The sequence below is a fragment of the Pseudovirgaria hyperparasitica genome, assembly GCF_010093815.1.
Source record: "Pseudovirgaria hyperparasitica strain CBS 121739 unplaced genomic scaffold EJ05scaffold_13, whole genome shotgun sequence".
Lineage (NCBI taxonomy): Eukaryota > Fungi > Ascomycota > Dothideomycetes > Acrospermales > Acrospermaceae > Pseudovirgaria > Pseudovirgaria hyperparasitica.
The window spans coordinates 391,199-405,954 of record NW_022985561.1 but is presented as its reverse complement, the minus strand read 5'-3'; the positions used below and the strand labels follow the sequence as shown (position 1 = coordinate 405,954).

The window sequence follows — 14,756 nt, the reverse complement described above, 5'->3', positions numbered from 1 at the left end:
TGAAAGATGATCTTCTTTTGCGTTATAAATCAGTTCTTTTGCCGTGGTGTACACTTTCTGAGGTATTCTTAGTAGTGCAGATCCACGAAATGCCTCGTTAGGACTCACCACCTCAAGCTATCTAAAATGAGATAATCATGATAACTGCACTCTGGAATATATGCCTCCACATCATTGTAGTTGTATATCTTTTTAAAATGCTAGCTGGAATTTGAATATTGGTATTTGCAATGAGATGAACTTCAAGATGTGCAAGTTTCACAACGAAAAACGTTATTCATAGCAGGAGAGAATCAAGGTTACTTCTTTGGGATACAGAAGTTTAGGCTCTGTATCAAAGTGTAATAGATCTATAGGCTTAAGTGATATTAATGATCTTAGCTATTCTACGTAGGTAAACTCTGTAAAGTGCCTGCTATATAATGATATAGGTGCTCTCAAACACCTTATAATGAGTGTATCATACACATTTACACTAATCTAAGCTTTCTATTGCAGTACTATACCTAAAGAAGCAGCTATATTAATTCCAAATATGCATTACTTGATACATTAGAACCTCAATTACCTGTCCAGCATAGCTGTGTGATGCTGATTTTGGTGATGGAAGAGCACTGTATAGCTATCCTTTCACCAATAATAAATACTATTCTTCACCTCTATCTACTTCGAAAGTTCGACCCATCATGTGTATTCTTAGGTATACAGCAGAGGTAAATCAGCTTCAGCCTCATTGGGTGAGAATTAGGGACTGTTCAGCTCGCAGATAACTTTAGCCATTGCTCTTTTACACGTACTCGCTCGTTCCTACAGCCGAGAGTAGCTGTTACATTGCCCTCTTGGATGGGAAATTGTAGCCTTTAGCTTGTGAACGATCTCTGAATATCTCCTATGCTCACTGATATTCACGGTTTCACGATGAGAGTTAGTCATTGTAAGATGTTAGCAGAAGAAAAGGGTTTGCTTTTATGTATATTACAATGCCTGATTAACCTTCCAGTCTATCTAAGGAAGATGCGCACCAAACAGAAAAAAACCGCCAAACCCCTTTCTCTCCACCCAGTCTACATCATGCTGGGCCCCACTGGGCACCAGAGCCGCGGTCATAGGCGATTGATTTCGCCCAACACGGCGTCCACAAACTTTGCGCTTTGTGCGCGGTGCTCGGCAGCTTGCTCTGCAAGCGCGGCCACGTTCTCACGCTCTTTCTTGGCTATATTAGCCCGATTTTCCTTGTTCTTGCGGGCCATGTAGCCCTTTTGGTGCTCCTGGAGCACCAACACCTGCTCCTGCAGCTGCTTCACCTGATCCTCGAGAGCCTTGTTGATGGCGTCTTTCTCGTCGAGAAGGTCTTCCTTCTCGTACGCTTCATCCTCGTGCACCCGTATATAGTTGCGGAGGTGTTGATTCTCCTTATTGAGTATGTCAATCTGATCGCGGAGGAAGAGTATGTCGCCTTGTGCTTCCGGCAGTGTATCTGGGAGAGCTTCCTAGAAGGTATTAGCAGCGGAATGATGTGAGTAGCTGTAAGTCATACTTCGTTTTCGTCGGGACCATTGGCCCGCAGCTCCTCCTCTGCTTCCGCTTCTTCTATCATTCTATGAATCTCAGCTAGGGTCACTGTTAAAATAGTTAGCACTGAGTATAGGGAGGTAGGATCTGGCGTACTGGGACCATCTGCGACATTGTGAGAGACCACAGTCTCTTGCTCGTCGATGGTAGGGAGGCCAGCGGAGAGTTCATCGTTGATATTATCCATTTTAAGCTGGTAGAGATACTGGCGAGGTTCAGGGGTACCGCGTAAAGTGAGGATGTAGGTGAGAAGATGTTGAAGCTAAAGATCTTGTATGGAAAGCTAATATCTGCCCAGAAGAATTTGATGTGAGAGAAGAGTCGAGTTAGCTAGTGTTGCGTTGAAATACCTTGGAGCTGTGCAGGTCACGTTACTGACCTATAACGGTTTAGGCAAATTCATCACACGCTAGGTGAATTCACAGCTCTTTAGCCAGGAATCTCTTGGTATATCGACTTGGACCATACTATACAGCCCTCCCACCGCAATATTTTCTAACCATGAAAGACCTTGGACGTTGGTATTCCAGAGAAGACCCATTGGGCAGCAGTTCAGTCCCGCGCCACCGAAGGTCAGCCCCTGCTGCCACTGACAGGACGAGGTTCTGGACAGTCACAGCATGCTTTCTACGGCAGAGACCATTCGACTACGGCATACGCTGGCAAGAGAGAAATCAAGAGCGAGCTACCGCACTTATAGTCCATGCTTTTGTTCATTACTTCCATCATACGGAGGAAGGGGCTGGGGATTGAGCTGGAGGTTAACAAGAGAGCATGAAGGAGAGGTACAGCTGCGCAGTACCACATCGGCCGCAATGAGTTACTGGAGGCACGCCTAGATGAACTTGTTCAGATTATTCAGGAGTTGAGCGCAAATCTGGACGAGAAGAAGAAGAAGAAGGCACAGCTGGAGCAGCTGGAGCAAGTTTAGGAATGAGATCATCACATAAGTAGTGTACAAACACAACACTTGCGCACGCTAAGCAGTCCATTCGGTTCGTTCGTTGTTCGGCACACCAGAAATATAAATGCCGCATGGAATTAGCAATATCCTGTCAAAGAGGCGTCTAGAAAGATCAACGCGTTTGTGACAGATGTCACTGATATACGAAGATGCACTGAGACGCACACAAAACTCTTGTGGCCAGAATACGGCTGGAATCCAGTAGGAGGAGGTATAATACAGACACCATTGGACCGGGTATCACCTTCCTATGTCGAATGATAGAGTGCTGCAATAACTTGGTGGACGCAGTAATGGGTCTACACAATTGACAGTGCAGTTTCTAGAGGCTGAAATGGACGCCGGTGAAGATATATGGTACATGGAAAGAGTTGAGCTTGGAGTAATCTGGAATTACGCACCTACATCCAAGAAGCTTAAGTTATAATGAAGTTCTGTCTGAATAAGGGGCCAGCGTATAGCTATACAAATATCTCACTTCAAGACTCACAGGATCAATTGGCCGAGTGGGCCGAGTAGGCATAAGCCAGCCATGACGTAGCGAATATCGAAAAGATGGACGATTAAATGGACGATCACCTAGTATGTGTTGTCTAGGGTCTAGCATTTGCTAGAAGCATAGGGGCGCCTCATTCGTTGTGCGAAGCTTCGCGGTTGGCAACCATCAGAGGGCCCGCCAAGGCCAGAATTCGATATCCATGACTGAGAATTTATGATAAGACCTGTGTCCATATCCCTTTGTCAGATACATAGATACTAAGGTCTAATCATGGTGGCCGCTGTCGCATAGAAGTGCAGGTGATTGTGGGCGTAATCAACTGGACCAGTGATGAGTTCGAATTCAGCAGTATCCTCTACAGGCTCGTCATCTATGCACTCGCGACATGGATTTGTTACCATTGGTGAGTACAGTAGGTATGTATACATAGGTACATAATGATTGAAGATGCTCTAAGCTAGTTCAGTGATCCATATTCCGAGTACCCAGCTCTCTGACTATTCTTAGCTTCTGTCACCCTGATCTCTCTCCGCAGGTCCGCGGGTCTTCTATGATATGTTTTCATGGGTGTAACAGCTATGAGTCTGATCGATCTGATATTCGTGTACATAGAGGGTAGTGAGACCATGCGCAGCCGCCTGGCGGAAGTTCTCGTGTTTCATCATGTTTTCGTCCCCGCCATCTTGCGCTGTTTTACGATTTTGCTCTCCAGTCTCGTCTTCAGCTTTTTCTTGATGATCTGTTTATCACTCATATGTATAGCCCTGCTGACGATTCGCCACGATAGCTTCATCATTCAGCTCTTTTAACGACCTCGGCTTCGCTTTGGCGGTGTCCCACTTGTTCTCTCCTTGTCATGGTTGGCGCGTGGCAGGTTCAAACATGGACATCCCACGGAAGCCTCTGTGCTCTTGACTGTTTTCCATGGATGGACAATATTGCTTGCTCCTAACAGGTCTTGTAGCTAAAGAGATGTTAGAATGCTAGGTTCTCAGAATGTTTTGAACCATGGCTGATGTTGGTCCATTCTATGTCCATTGCAGAAACAAAACTGCATGTTTTGATGGGTAATATCGATGTGGACATATACCAACGTCGAAAAGAGCGTGATTCGCCGCTCAATATCCGAGACCAGTGATAACCGAGCATGTGGACTTTGTTAATGTTGCTAATGTACAGCGTGTATTCTTGGTCGAACAGCATACTGAATTTGAGTGCACGATTCTGAGCTACTGAAATTATTGAACACGACCAGCGCAAACTTTGTTGGACACGCGGTCTCATTTAAAATGAATCACCAGCTCTCCTACTTCACACACGGATTTCGTCCTTCCGCAACTTCGTTTGTACATTTTTACATAAGATGCCTTACATAGACACTCCTAAACAGCTTCAAACAGTCAGCAGGGACCAGTGACAAGCGCCATTGGCCAAGAGGTGATGCTTTAAGCTACCGAATACAGCAGTAAGGATCGATTCTCCTCCCCGAAGTGTAATGGCCAACCATGTATGCAGTCTCACAGGTCTATAGGTCGTGTTGCTAGTAGATGGCGGTCCGCATATCCTCGGTGAGACATTACCCAGCGGCAGTCAAGCATAGAATAAGCTGGCACTTTGGGTCTTTGATGACCTAGGTAAGTGGACCAAGTATCAATAACGCGGGCGTGCGCCGTGAAGTTGCGGCAGGTGTCGAGATACATTGGAACAAATACATGGAGCTTCTTGGTACTCTCCAACTGAGCGAAAAGTAGAACAGGATGTGTTTTAGACAAGTTTCTAAAATTTCAGTGTCACTCTTGCTTCGCAACCATTTCGTTGATTGTTGCCATTTCATCCTCAGAAAAGAACCTGACCAAGCCTTTGGTAAAATTCAGTCGATCACTTACCTTAGGAACAGGCAAGCCCTCATTCGCAAGTTGTATCCTAATATCTTTGGTCCGCTGCGCCTCATACGCGAATACGGCGACCGATGCTTTCATAAAGCCCAATCTAAGCTCTTTTTCAGACTGCTCAATCCCCCTCTGTATCGCTGCCGCCAGGCTGTCACGGCGACACTCCAACTGGCGACACTCCAACTGGCGACACTCCATATCGAACAACTCACAGGCCCACCCTTTCATGATCCTCTCTTGCAAAGCAGAGCCAGTGCTGTCAGGTTCTGGCGCCGCATATCCATTATCACAGTAGGCAAGCTTCTTGAGCAGGCGTTTGTGTTTACGCTGAATGTGTCCAATCTTAGACTCCAGAACATGGATCTTCCTCTCCGCCGCCGCATTCTCACGTATCAAACGCGTCTCACGACATCATTAGTAACGTTACAATGAAGCCGCTCCACGAAGAAACCTTACGATATGTATTGCATCAAGCTCATCAAGACTTTGCCAATGCTGCTTCCCCTCCAAGTCTTTCGTTACTGTCTCTTCCGGTTCAGAGAATGTTACCCTCCTCCTCGTACATCTCAACTCTCGCGTTACGACTGGTGGACATTTGTTGACAGCAGGGAGTGGAGTCATGCTAGTGGCATGGGAGGCCGGGGTGCTTGCCAAAACAGAAGTCAAGCACGATGTTCGACATACGCTCGAGACATAGCTGGAAGACATAGAGGTACCCGAGATTGTGGAGGGGCGTGGTGTTACCATTGAATGCCAAAGATTGTACAGGCAAGACCTATTAGAAGTGGAGAGATTGATACCAAATATTAAAGAGAGGACTTAGAAAAGGCAGGAAAGAAGAGGTCGATAACAGGCAGGCGCACGAAATGACGAGGGATGGAGCTCCGAAAAGGAAGAGGAGAGGACGAGTGAGCTCATGCGACAAGTCATATGCTATACGGGTAGTGGCGGTCATTCTGGCGCACCTTCCTGCCTGCTATGAAACCTTACAAGAGAGCATTAAGGCCGAGAGTAAGACAAATGAAGTAATCAACCGCTAGTATTGGAAGTCAATCATAGACTTGATTGATCTTTAGTATAGCGCTACCAATGGGATCCTTAGAGGACCTCGTAAATTGTGATAGCAATTTCGATACATGAAGTGCTAAAGAAACACCAGGCCCAACTATAATCTCCTGTTCTCTTTCCATGTGCCCTAGAATCAGTTTCCCAACGATGTGGGCCTCAGTACCAGTGATACTAGCCAAGTCAGCGCCTTCCTGCAGTTGAGATGTGAAACGTTCCTTTTGGAAACTGATGACTTACTAGAATTCTTATGCAAAGAGGGCGCAGACTGCATCCCATGGAGTTTGGACATACTCACGTGCAACGGGGTCCCATAAGTTGAAGGGAACATATACCTGATCGTTTGTTCTGACTGTATTGAGTTCGGTCGCAACCTCCTTGAACTGATCAAGATGCCAATTCTCTTTCGTCCTCTCTTGGTGAACAAACAGGGTCAGTTGTAGCGAGAGCCAGGTCTTGAGGTCGTAACTTTGTCTGAAGTTTGCGATAGCTTTGACAACCTGGATGAGTTGGCAGCAGTCACCAAGTGTTTCTCTTGCACGGTTTACTGCTGCCTCAGCGATAACAGCATCTGAGTCGTTCTCGTTCACGGACAACCATGCATAACAGGCAGCCGGTGATGCAAGGTCGTCTTCGTTTAGACATGGACCGCCCAAGTCATTCTTAAGACGGATCATGCCCTGTCTTAATAGATCCTCACAACCGGGAACCCCAATCTAGCAGTGTTCGTTAGTATCATAGTATTAATAAGAGTTGCGGACCAAGGTGTGTGCGGAAAGCTTAGCACGAAGTAAACAATATTATGGCTCGCAGCGTGGAGCTCAACACAGAAGGGAGAGACTCACCATGCCCTCAAGAAATGCCACACGTGCCTGCACCTGACGCTGGACAAAATTCCAGTTTGGAGCTGCATATTCGTCAGTGAATGCCGTGATGCTGTATCAATCTATCATGGTGTAGTACTAGGGTTCTTTGGGGGATGCTGCTGGCCATCGTTGTCAGACCCATGGTTGGAATCTGCTTGCTGAGTGTCGCTGGCCTGCGAATTCTCTGATTGTGGAGTATCTGTCAGCCTGAAATTACGGTGAGCAAACGCTGATCTGGGAGTCTATTACCCGTCTCGTGATGGTGATTGTCGGCGTGTGCGGACATGGTAGCGTGATAGATACTTGTTTATCTTCAGATTTCAGTGCAATGTTTTGCTGTGCGTTTTGTAAGGGGGACGAAGGGAAATATAGGCGAGCGAAAGATATGAAAACACTCGCACTAGGCCTATAACGTGCTAGTGAACAGTGTGTGTTCGGACAACCGGGACACAAAGTAGCCATGACAACCCCTGCGAAACCTGTCGATGGTGAATTTTAGGTTTCTTCTCTTTTTCTCGTCAGCCAAGGCTTTGAACTGTCGTCTTGCGACCGTATGGATATTCTACTGTACCCCTGAGCGGCCAGTGTCTTAAAGATCGAATTTATCCACTGCCCTAAGTCTCTGGCTACAATGGCCAAAGCCCAGTTCCCAGCGGACAAACAATATCTTGGAGTCCTTAATGCATCAAGCACGGCCACCTTCGCCCTTGTCTCTGCAATAGCCTCTCCAGTGAGGTTGCTTCCGCTCCACGAAGCCCTAACATCGCCCAGATGATATAAAAAGAAACCTTCGATTACAGACAGGTTTTGTACATTTGATACGATGATTGGAGGCTAAAGACATCATACCTGATACAGCGCCTTCGGTCCTTGATCAATTGACACATATTCAACTCTGCTCACGCGATCCCGCGGAGCAGTGCGGGTACACCATCCTGTCTTAAGCATTGTCATGGCTAGGTATTCAAGCACGAGCCAGCACTGAGAGCGAAACTACTGTAGCAGATGAAAGAGACGCAGGAGCAAGTTCTTCATGGGCGTCAGCCATTGCTCGGACCTCATGGACGATTGGCAAAGACAGGGATAAGAAGTTTTCAGGAGTCTAGCCGATCAAGCACAAAAGCAGTCGCCCGCCACACGGCATCGAAGGAGTGTGGAATTCGGACAAGATGGCAGTTCGAATTCGCCTGTGATGAAAAGATTGACTTCTTATATACAGAAAAAGCTATTGCACAATTGACAAGCGAGGTTCAGATGAGCGAGCACATGTCTGATTATACATCCTAGACAGTCGGCAAGTCAACGTGAGGGTTGAACGCTGGCCCGTACGTGCGGATACAATGATGGTCGCTCGTCGACTTGGGAGCTGTAGACACAATGGCAAGCAATGGGCTTGGTGGGCCAGACCGATTACTGGAATAAGGAAAGAAGAAGGAATTGGTTCCTAGTGAGTAGCATCCGCAATGGTAGCACTCTCGTTATGGAAGTCCACCAACACTTCTAGGGCCCAAGTTTCGACGACTTCTTGGCCGCGTGCACGTAGACCAATAATATATATATAGTAATATTGATATCCTGCTTTACGCATGCTCGTTCTTGGCTGCGAAGCCTCTCGCCTTGGGTCTTACCACGAGTCGAATCATAGAGCTTTACATGGGTAATGTGTGGAAGACGCTCCATCAGTAATATCCCTGAGATCATTTTGATTAGTTGTCTCTACTTAGCGCCCAGACAGCTGGCACTCCAATGATCTTACTATTGAGTCCTGTATGCACTGCATTCCTGCGGCAGACATCACGTAAAGTGCGATTGAAGATGGTTTGTGAGCTTGAAGAGCTCATTTGGCCTGTATGCCTTGTTCGGACTGAAGTTGACTAGATAAATCGTAGATAGCCTCTCCAAATCCTTCCTGCGCTAGTGACGCAAAGATGTCTATGAACCAGTGCTGTCGAGACTATGCCACACTTGAGGTTATGACACTCGCCCAACCCACTTAGACAAAGAGGTCGTCGCTGCGGACGGGAACAGCTGCTTCCTACATCATGGCTTTCGCATACAGCCCACCACGAATCTTGGTTTTTCCACCGCTGTACACGCTTCATGTGATCAATTTAGCTCTGGATGTGGCGTTTTATGTGACGAACACAGGATGCTCACACCTCAGATCTGCGCCCTAATCGACCTGAGCTCCGGCTCTGTAAAGACAGTCTCCAAATCATCACATAAAACCTCACTTTCCGTCGCCTCGCCGTTCTGATTCGGATCTCTCCTCCTCAAATCTTCTATAAACCCCCGGCAATTGGATTGGTACCTGAAAACACGCACACATGCGCCCTCAAACGCGCGCCTGGTATCCGCCATTACCCCCTTAAGGCGGTCTATCTCCGCGTTCTTGGAGGTCTGGATTGCCAAAGCGCGCTCATCGCCCGCACTATGCAAGAGACGGTCGCGTTCGACGCGCAACGCGGTGATTTCAGCTTCAAGTTGCTGGATCTGGCGGTATTTAGCGGCATCGTCGCGCGCTTTGGTGAGCATTTTGGCTTTGCTATCGTCTGCTTCGTCGCGCAGGGCGTCCATGAGTTGGCGCACTTCGATGTTCTCTTCCCTGATACGGTCGAATTCCTCCCGAGTGAAAGGCGGGTCGGGAGCGTTTGGATCGTGGTAAGTGGATGAGGTGGGCGCCTTGCCTTTCTGACGGGGCGTATATCTCGCTTTCTTGGGTGAGTGATCGTTGGGGTCTTTGCGGGGACAGCCGCGTTTGCGTTTGCCGGTTGGAGTGGATTCGGTGGAGTTTTGTGGACTGCGTGCGGGATCTTGTACTGAGGGTGGAATGGGGGTCTGGAGAGGACGGTCGAGTCGATCGGCGAGATCATCAGTGATGACTTGTCGTGATGTGTTTTCTAGCTCTTCTGAGACTGGTTTTGCCGGCTGATTCATAGGTATCGAAGAACTGGCATCACGTGTCGGTTGGGCAATATAAGGGCCACGGCCACCGTTCGCGTCACGTCTTTTCAACCCCATCTCTGTACGGAGTCTCCTGACAGATCCTTTTGACATTGGATATCCCTCGTCCTTGAGGATTTTGGTCATGTCATCGTCAAGAAGTCCCTCATCCCAAAACCCTTGGATTCGATCCTTGATCTCGTCTGTTTGCACTTTTCTTCTGTGCTTGTAGATACCCCAGTCTCTCAGACGACGTTTGATTGAACGGTCTGGGACAGTGATGCCGTGCTTCTCTTGTAAGTAGACCATGAGCTGGGAGACAGTGGTGTTATCAGTATACAAGGCGATAATTTCGGTCTGGTAGTTATCCAGATAGTCATATTTTCGCGGTCTACCCATTGAGCTGGCTTGGTTGGTCCGCTTTATTAAAGGTCAGGGGAAAGGAAAACGGAAATGTGACAAAGAAGTGACAAAAAGGGATGGAATTATTGGGTTGTTATTAGGTGCGGTAGTCGACACAGGCGAAACGCGCAAAATGGAGTAATTAGAGATTTGGCCCGTCTGTGAGTAATGGCTGACTAGGGCTGCGCACGGTTCACTTTTCCTATTCACATGACGCAATGCGTAATTAGAGACTAGATAAGTTGCACGCCTGGGATTGGAATACGACCCATCTGTACCAGAAGGGAGTGCACGTCGTGCAAGCATAAGATTGGAAGAAGGCAGCAATATACATTCGCTACAAGCGCCTAGCATGCATTACAAAACCGTCATGGTACATACAATTTTGAATACGCAGAAACTGTCGTTCGACAACACACACATTGTGTGAAATTCCTTGTCGCAAGTCCTACTCTACAATCATCACACAGGCTCAGACAACTGCAAGGCCACATGAGTACAGTTCTCGGACTCGCCTGGCACACGACGCATTGCGGCCCCCCAGATCCCATGCCCTCAGCACCGGCTGCCCATGATCCGCTCTCGCCGTTGAGTCTCGCCTTCGAGGCGTCTGAGTGGGAACGCCGCTCCAGCAGGAATGTCTCAAGCGCGCGTTCCTCCTCTTCCGGTGTGCGATCCGCCGTCGAATAACCCACAGACGAAGTGAGAATGCGCGAGCGCTCCTGCGCTACAGCTTTGCGATGTTGCAATCGCGTTAGGGGTTTGCTGCTGCGGAGGTGCGAAGCAAGGAGACGGGCTTCCTCTTGCTGCAAAGGGGTAGTAGGGTCGAGGAGAGTGGCGAGATGCGTTGAGTCGAGCAGATCGTCGAAGATAGGGGTACTATCTCTGGATTGAGGACAGGGATTACTTTGAGTTGGTGTGCGTCGGCCGTCTTCAGGTTCAGATTCGACCCAGTCGATTTCACTAGCATCAGTGGTCGAAATAATGCTAGTGAGGTCATCGTCATCATAAACGGCGGCTTCAAAGTCGCCGCTCGAATCAATATTGCCCCACCATCCACCAGTCTTCCACCAGTCGTACAAATATGAGTCTAGTCGCTGTTCGACGTCTGCCCCATTTTGTTGCTGATGATATCTCCGTCTTGACTCGAGTTCAACGTCGACTTCGTCATCATCAGGAATACCAAGGCTACCATCCGGTTGCACAACCCAGAACTGAAGCGTGTCGGGGTGTGTACCAGTAGGTCGTTGCTGGCTCTTCGGAGCGAGCGTACTCAGACTGATACTTTCTGGTCCTATCACTCGCGACAGCCAGCGTGGCCTATACGGTAACCTCAGCGTTTGTAGAGTCGAGAGTGTGGCACGCGCGGCAAGACCTATGATCAGCCAGACTAGCCCAGTGAGAAACTGAAAAGCTAAGACCCATCTCGAGCGACGTTGGACAAAACCTACACCATGCTCTCGCCCGATCACTGTGTTGTTGGCCGTGCCTTGTCGCCCCCGTGCTTTTCTCTCACGGCTGTAACCGGAAACATGCCCTATCCCCACTGAGCCAGTTGCATCATTTAAAGATACGACACCATCAGCAATCGAGTCTTCAACAAGTTCCACGGGTATGCACTCAATGCTGCGCTGCAAGCCTTTGCGTTCCCTCACGAACTCTTTTATTCTCTTCTCTTCTAGCCACGTTGAGGAATGGACAGCGACCTTAGTGCCTTCATTCAAATAGACTGCTTCACTCGCAGCCGTAAGTACGGTGAATCCTATCTTCAGCAAGGCAGTATAAAAGTCCTCGTTCCAATTGATACGGATAGCCGGTGTAGCGCGTAGATAAACGTTAACTTGGAGATTGCTGTACGCTGCTGAGATACGTGCAGATACGCGAGCGATGAAGCCTTCAGGCCCATCCTCGACCGGAGGAAGAGCAATTGCTGTAAGCAACATCGCCATACCATAGATTACAGCACATCCAAACATTCCTATAAATATTAATAGATGCGGAATGAACCCAACAATGCAAACGGTCGGAAAACGTAAGATCCCGGTATCAAGTGTTGACTGGTGAACTCCAGACACAGCCCGGGAAAAGCTCCACATGAAGACACCCAGGTAAGACAGTCCCCAGATACCAGTATTCACAAGGCGTAACTTGGTCCGGAGCCCAGCCACAGCTAAGACATTACTACTGAGATGACTCAGGCTTGATATCAGTGAAATTACCAGGACTTCGGATGGAACATTGGTAGCCTGTAATAACGCGGATCGTGTGACTGTCTTGATCGTGGTGTCCAGGGGACTTGACGCTGAAGATGCGGCCTTGGCGGCCCTGGCCGCATATTTGATGAACGGTCGGGTGATTGTAGCCTCAGCTTCCGCGAAGGCGAGAGAATGCTCAAAAATGGTCATGCCAGTCTCTGGCATGGGAGTACGGCCTTGAAGGGAGCAAGCAAGCGTCTCGATGAACTGGCTCAAACCAAGGGAACAGAACAACGGCCACAATAACTTCATGGAGCCCGCAGCCCGAAGCGTCTCTCCGCCCTTGGGTAGCATGTTCACTGCATCACACGACGCCATTTCATCTTCCCAGAACAACAGAGCTGAGCTGAGCCAATGCAGAAATCCTCCCTCGGCCGCATAATCGATCTCAAGAGTCTGACCTTCTTTCCCGTATTGCATGGAGGGCCAGTGGGGCGATGTTTGACAGCGTAATGCTTGTAGAATCCGAACAATTTGAAATAGAAAGGTTGCGATCGGTATGAGATATAATGAGAGGCGTAGATACCACCGAAGATTCAACGGGACACGAGAGGAAGCGTAGAACTGTGTTCGATTCAAAACAATGGCCTGCGACGCGTTAGTAGAGTCTTGACGATTATTGAATTATGACCACACTGTAATGACTGTTGCCAACGCCCACTTCGACATCAAGTAGGAGAAGATCCCGCCGAAGCTACGAATACTGGTCATACTGAAAGGGCTCGCAGTATCTAACGTGGTGCCAGATGTCGTTGGACTGGCGGTTGCAGAGGCTATGCTATTTTGCACGAACTGCCCCAGGCTTGTCATGATAGCGGAGTGATTAGTATCGGGTGCTGTCGGATCCGCAATCATACTTCCGCCACTCCGCGCTTTGCCGATGATAGCATCGAGCTGTTCCGGGAGATATATCAAGGCAAACTCACCAGCGCGTTGCGCAAGTCGGGGAACCGCGAGCAAAAGGTCCAAGGACGACCGGGTGAGCGTGGAGTTGGAGAGCGACTGGATGTGATCCATTTTCTTCACGATTAAGTGTTGTTGTCGGGAATATCGTGGTCAGAGGCCTGAGCGGAGGCCTGCAGGTAATGCATGGCCTTAACAGCAGATTGTGTTCATGTTTGTGATAGGGAAGTGGTGTTTGTAGAGAACCTTAGAACGCACGATGAGCATCCCTCTCAAGCCGGGCCCGTCGGCGTCCACGTAAGTCACCCGACGATTATCCTTTAGGTAAGGCCCTCCCTGCACAGGCGGGCAGGCCCGGCAAGGCCAACCTGGAGGTTTAATTAGCGTTTCGCTTAAGTCATTATCATCAACGAGTTGAAGTTCACAGAACATATCCAGACATCTTCCAAACACGTACGATTGAGGTATTGTGACAACATGGCCGATACATCACAAACCACCGAGCCATCATCCAGCACCAGCGTTAATCAACCATCGTCAACAGCTTCATCACCACTACTATCGGCACAACCCACATGCGCAACATGCATTAAGACGCCCGATTCACTCAAAGAATGCATCAAATGCCACAGCGTGTCTTACTGCAACAAAGACTGCCAGAAGGCGCATTTCAAGGTACACAAGAAGGTGTGTGCAGGACTTGCACAAGAGTACAGTAAGCACAATGAACCAAAGATGGCGCGGTCGACGGTGAGCACGAAGGCAGCGAGGGATCGAGGGCTGCAAAAGTGGCAGGTGAGTAGTATGCAGATAGAGGAAATGGGGGAATGGTTATGGCTAAATGATGGGATAGTTCGATACGTGAGGGGAGCAAGCGAGCGAAGTGAGTTGATGGGAGGAGCGACAGGCTATGCCAAAGATGCATCCGAAGGCGTTCTACATACAGTAAGATGGGCTACTTCTCCTCTATATAATGCATCGCTTGAATTCACATGTTGCAAGTTGAAGCTTGAGTTGAATTTCCGAGACTGGGCCGAGCGCCTGTTCCATGCCTGTGGGATATTAGGGAATGCGAGTGTTTCAAGATTTCCTTTCCGGTGTTCAGTAAGTTAACGGCTAATACGAGGCTCTGATTGGACCGGGCCGAAAAGGATTAGTTTTGCGGGGTGCATTGGTGTCTGTCTACTGAGAGGGTATGACGTGAAGTCAGTAGGAATGATTTGAGCCCAGTCCTTCCAAAGGGAAACAATGGAGAAGAAAGGCGCCTCAATTGGCCCAGTTTATCTTATGCGAAAATTGCGTAATATCACGAGGCAGAGATGGAGACAGAAAATGGTTGGATCCGTGCATGTGGATAAATTTTTCATCCACGGAGTAGCTCGAATCTGCGGGGCC

The 14,756-nt window shown here is 48.5% G+C and overlaps 5 protein-coding genes across 5 annotated transcripts; 1 reads left to right on the top strand and 4 right to left on the bottom strand.

The window, feature by feature from the left end:
• Positions 1-1,103: 1,103 nt before the first annotated feature.
• Positions 1,104-1,759, bottom strand: EJ05DRAFT_502888 (uncharacterized protein; the record flags this gene model as incomplete). Its single annotated transcript, XM_033747323.1, has 3 exons — positions 1,104-1,490; positions 1,538-1,620; positions 1,669-1,759. The coding sequence occupies 3 exons, from the start codon at positions 1,757-1,759 to the stop codon at positions 1,104-1,106; spliced, it is 561 nt and encodes a 186-aa protein (XP_033597877.1).
• Positions 1,760-4,825: 3,066 nt separating this feature from the next.
• Positions 4,826-5,548, bottom strand: EJ05DRAFT_502887 (uncharacterized protein; the record flags this gene model as incomplete). The annotated part of the gene is made up of 2 exons (XM_033747322.1): positions 4,826-5,329; positions 5,384-5,548. The coding sequence occupies 2 exons, from the start codon at positions 5,546-5,548 to the stop codon at positions 4,826-4,828; spliced, it is 669 nt and encodes a 222-aa protein (XP_033597876.1).
• Positions 5,549-6,020: 472 nt separating this feature from the next.
• On the bottom strand, positions 6,021-7,206 carry EJ05DRAFT_540164 (uncharacterized protein). Its single transcript, XM_033749578.1, has 5 exons — positions 7,108-7,206; positions 6,956-7,042; positions 6,838-6,899; positions 6,233-6,708; positions 6,021-6,166 (listed from the first exon to the last, which is right to left on the bottom strand). The coding sequence occupies exons 1-4, from the start codon at positions 7,142-7,144 to the stop codon at positions 6,241-6,243; spliced, it is 654 nt and encodes a 217-aa protein (XP_033597875.1). The 5' UTR covers positions 7,145-7,206; the 3' UTR covers positions 6,021-6,166; positions 6,233-6,240.
• Positions 7,207-8,710: 1,504 nt separating this feature from the next.
• EJ05DRAFT_512938 (uncharacterized protein) lies at positions 8,711-13,601 on the bottom strand. Its single transcript, XM_033748383.1, has 3 exons — positions 13,095-13,601; positions 10,704-13,046; positions 8,711-10,221 (listed from the first exon to the last, which is right to left on the bottom strand). Exons 1-3 carry the CDS (start codon positions 13,473-13,475, stop codon positions 9,019-9,021), a joined length of 3,927 nt encoding a protein of 1,308 aa, XP_033597874.1. The 5' UTR covers positions 13,476-13,601; the 3' UTR covers positions 8,711-9,018.
• Positions 13,602-13,774: 173 nt separating this feature from the next.
• Positions 13,775-14,707, top strand: EJ05DRAFT_512937 (uncharacterized protein). Its single transcript, XM_033748382.1, has 2 exons — positions 13,775-14,156; positions 14,215-14,707. Exons 1-2 carry the CDS (start codon positions 13,839-13,841, stop codon positions 14,224-14,226), a joined length of 330 nt encoding a protein of 109 aa, XP_033597873.1. The 5' UTR covers positions 13,775-13,838; the 3' UTR covers positions 14,227-14,707.
• Positions 14,708-14,756: the final 49 nt, after the last annotated feature.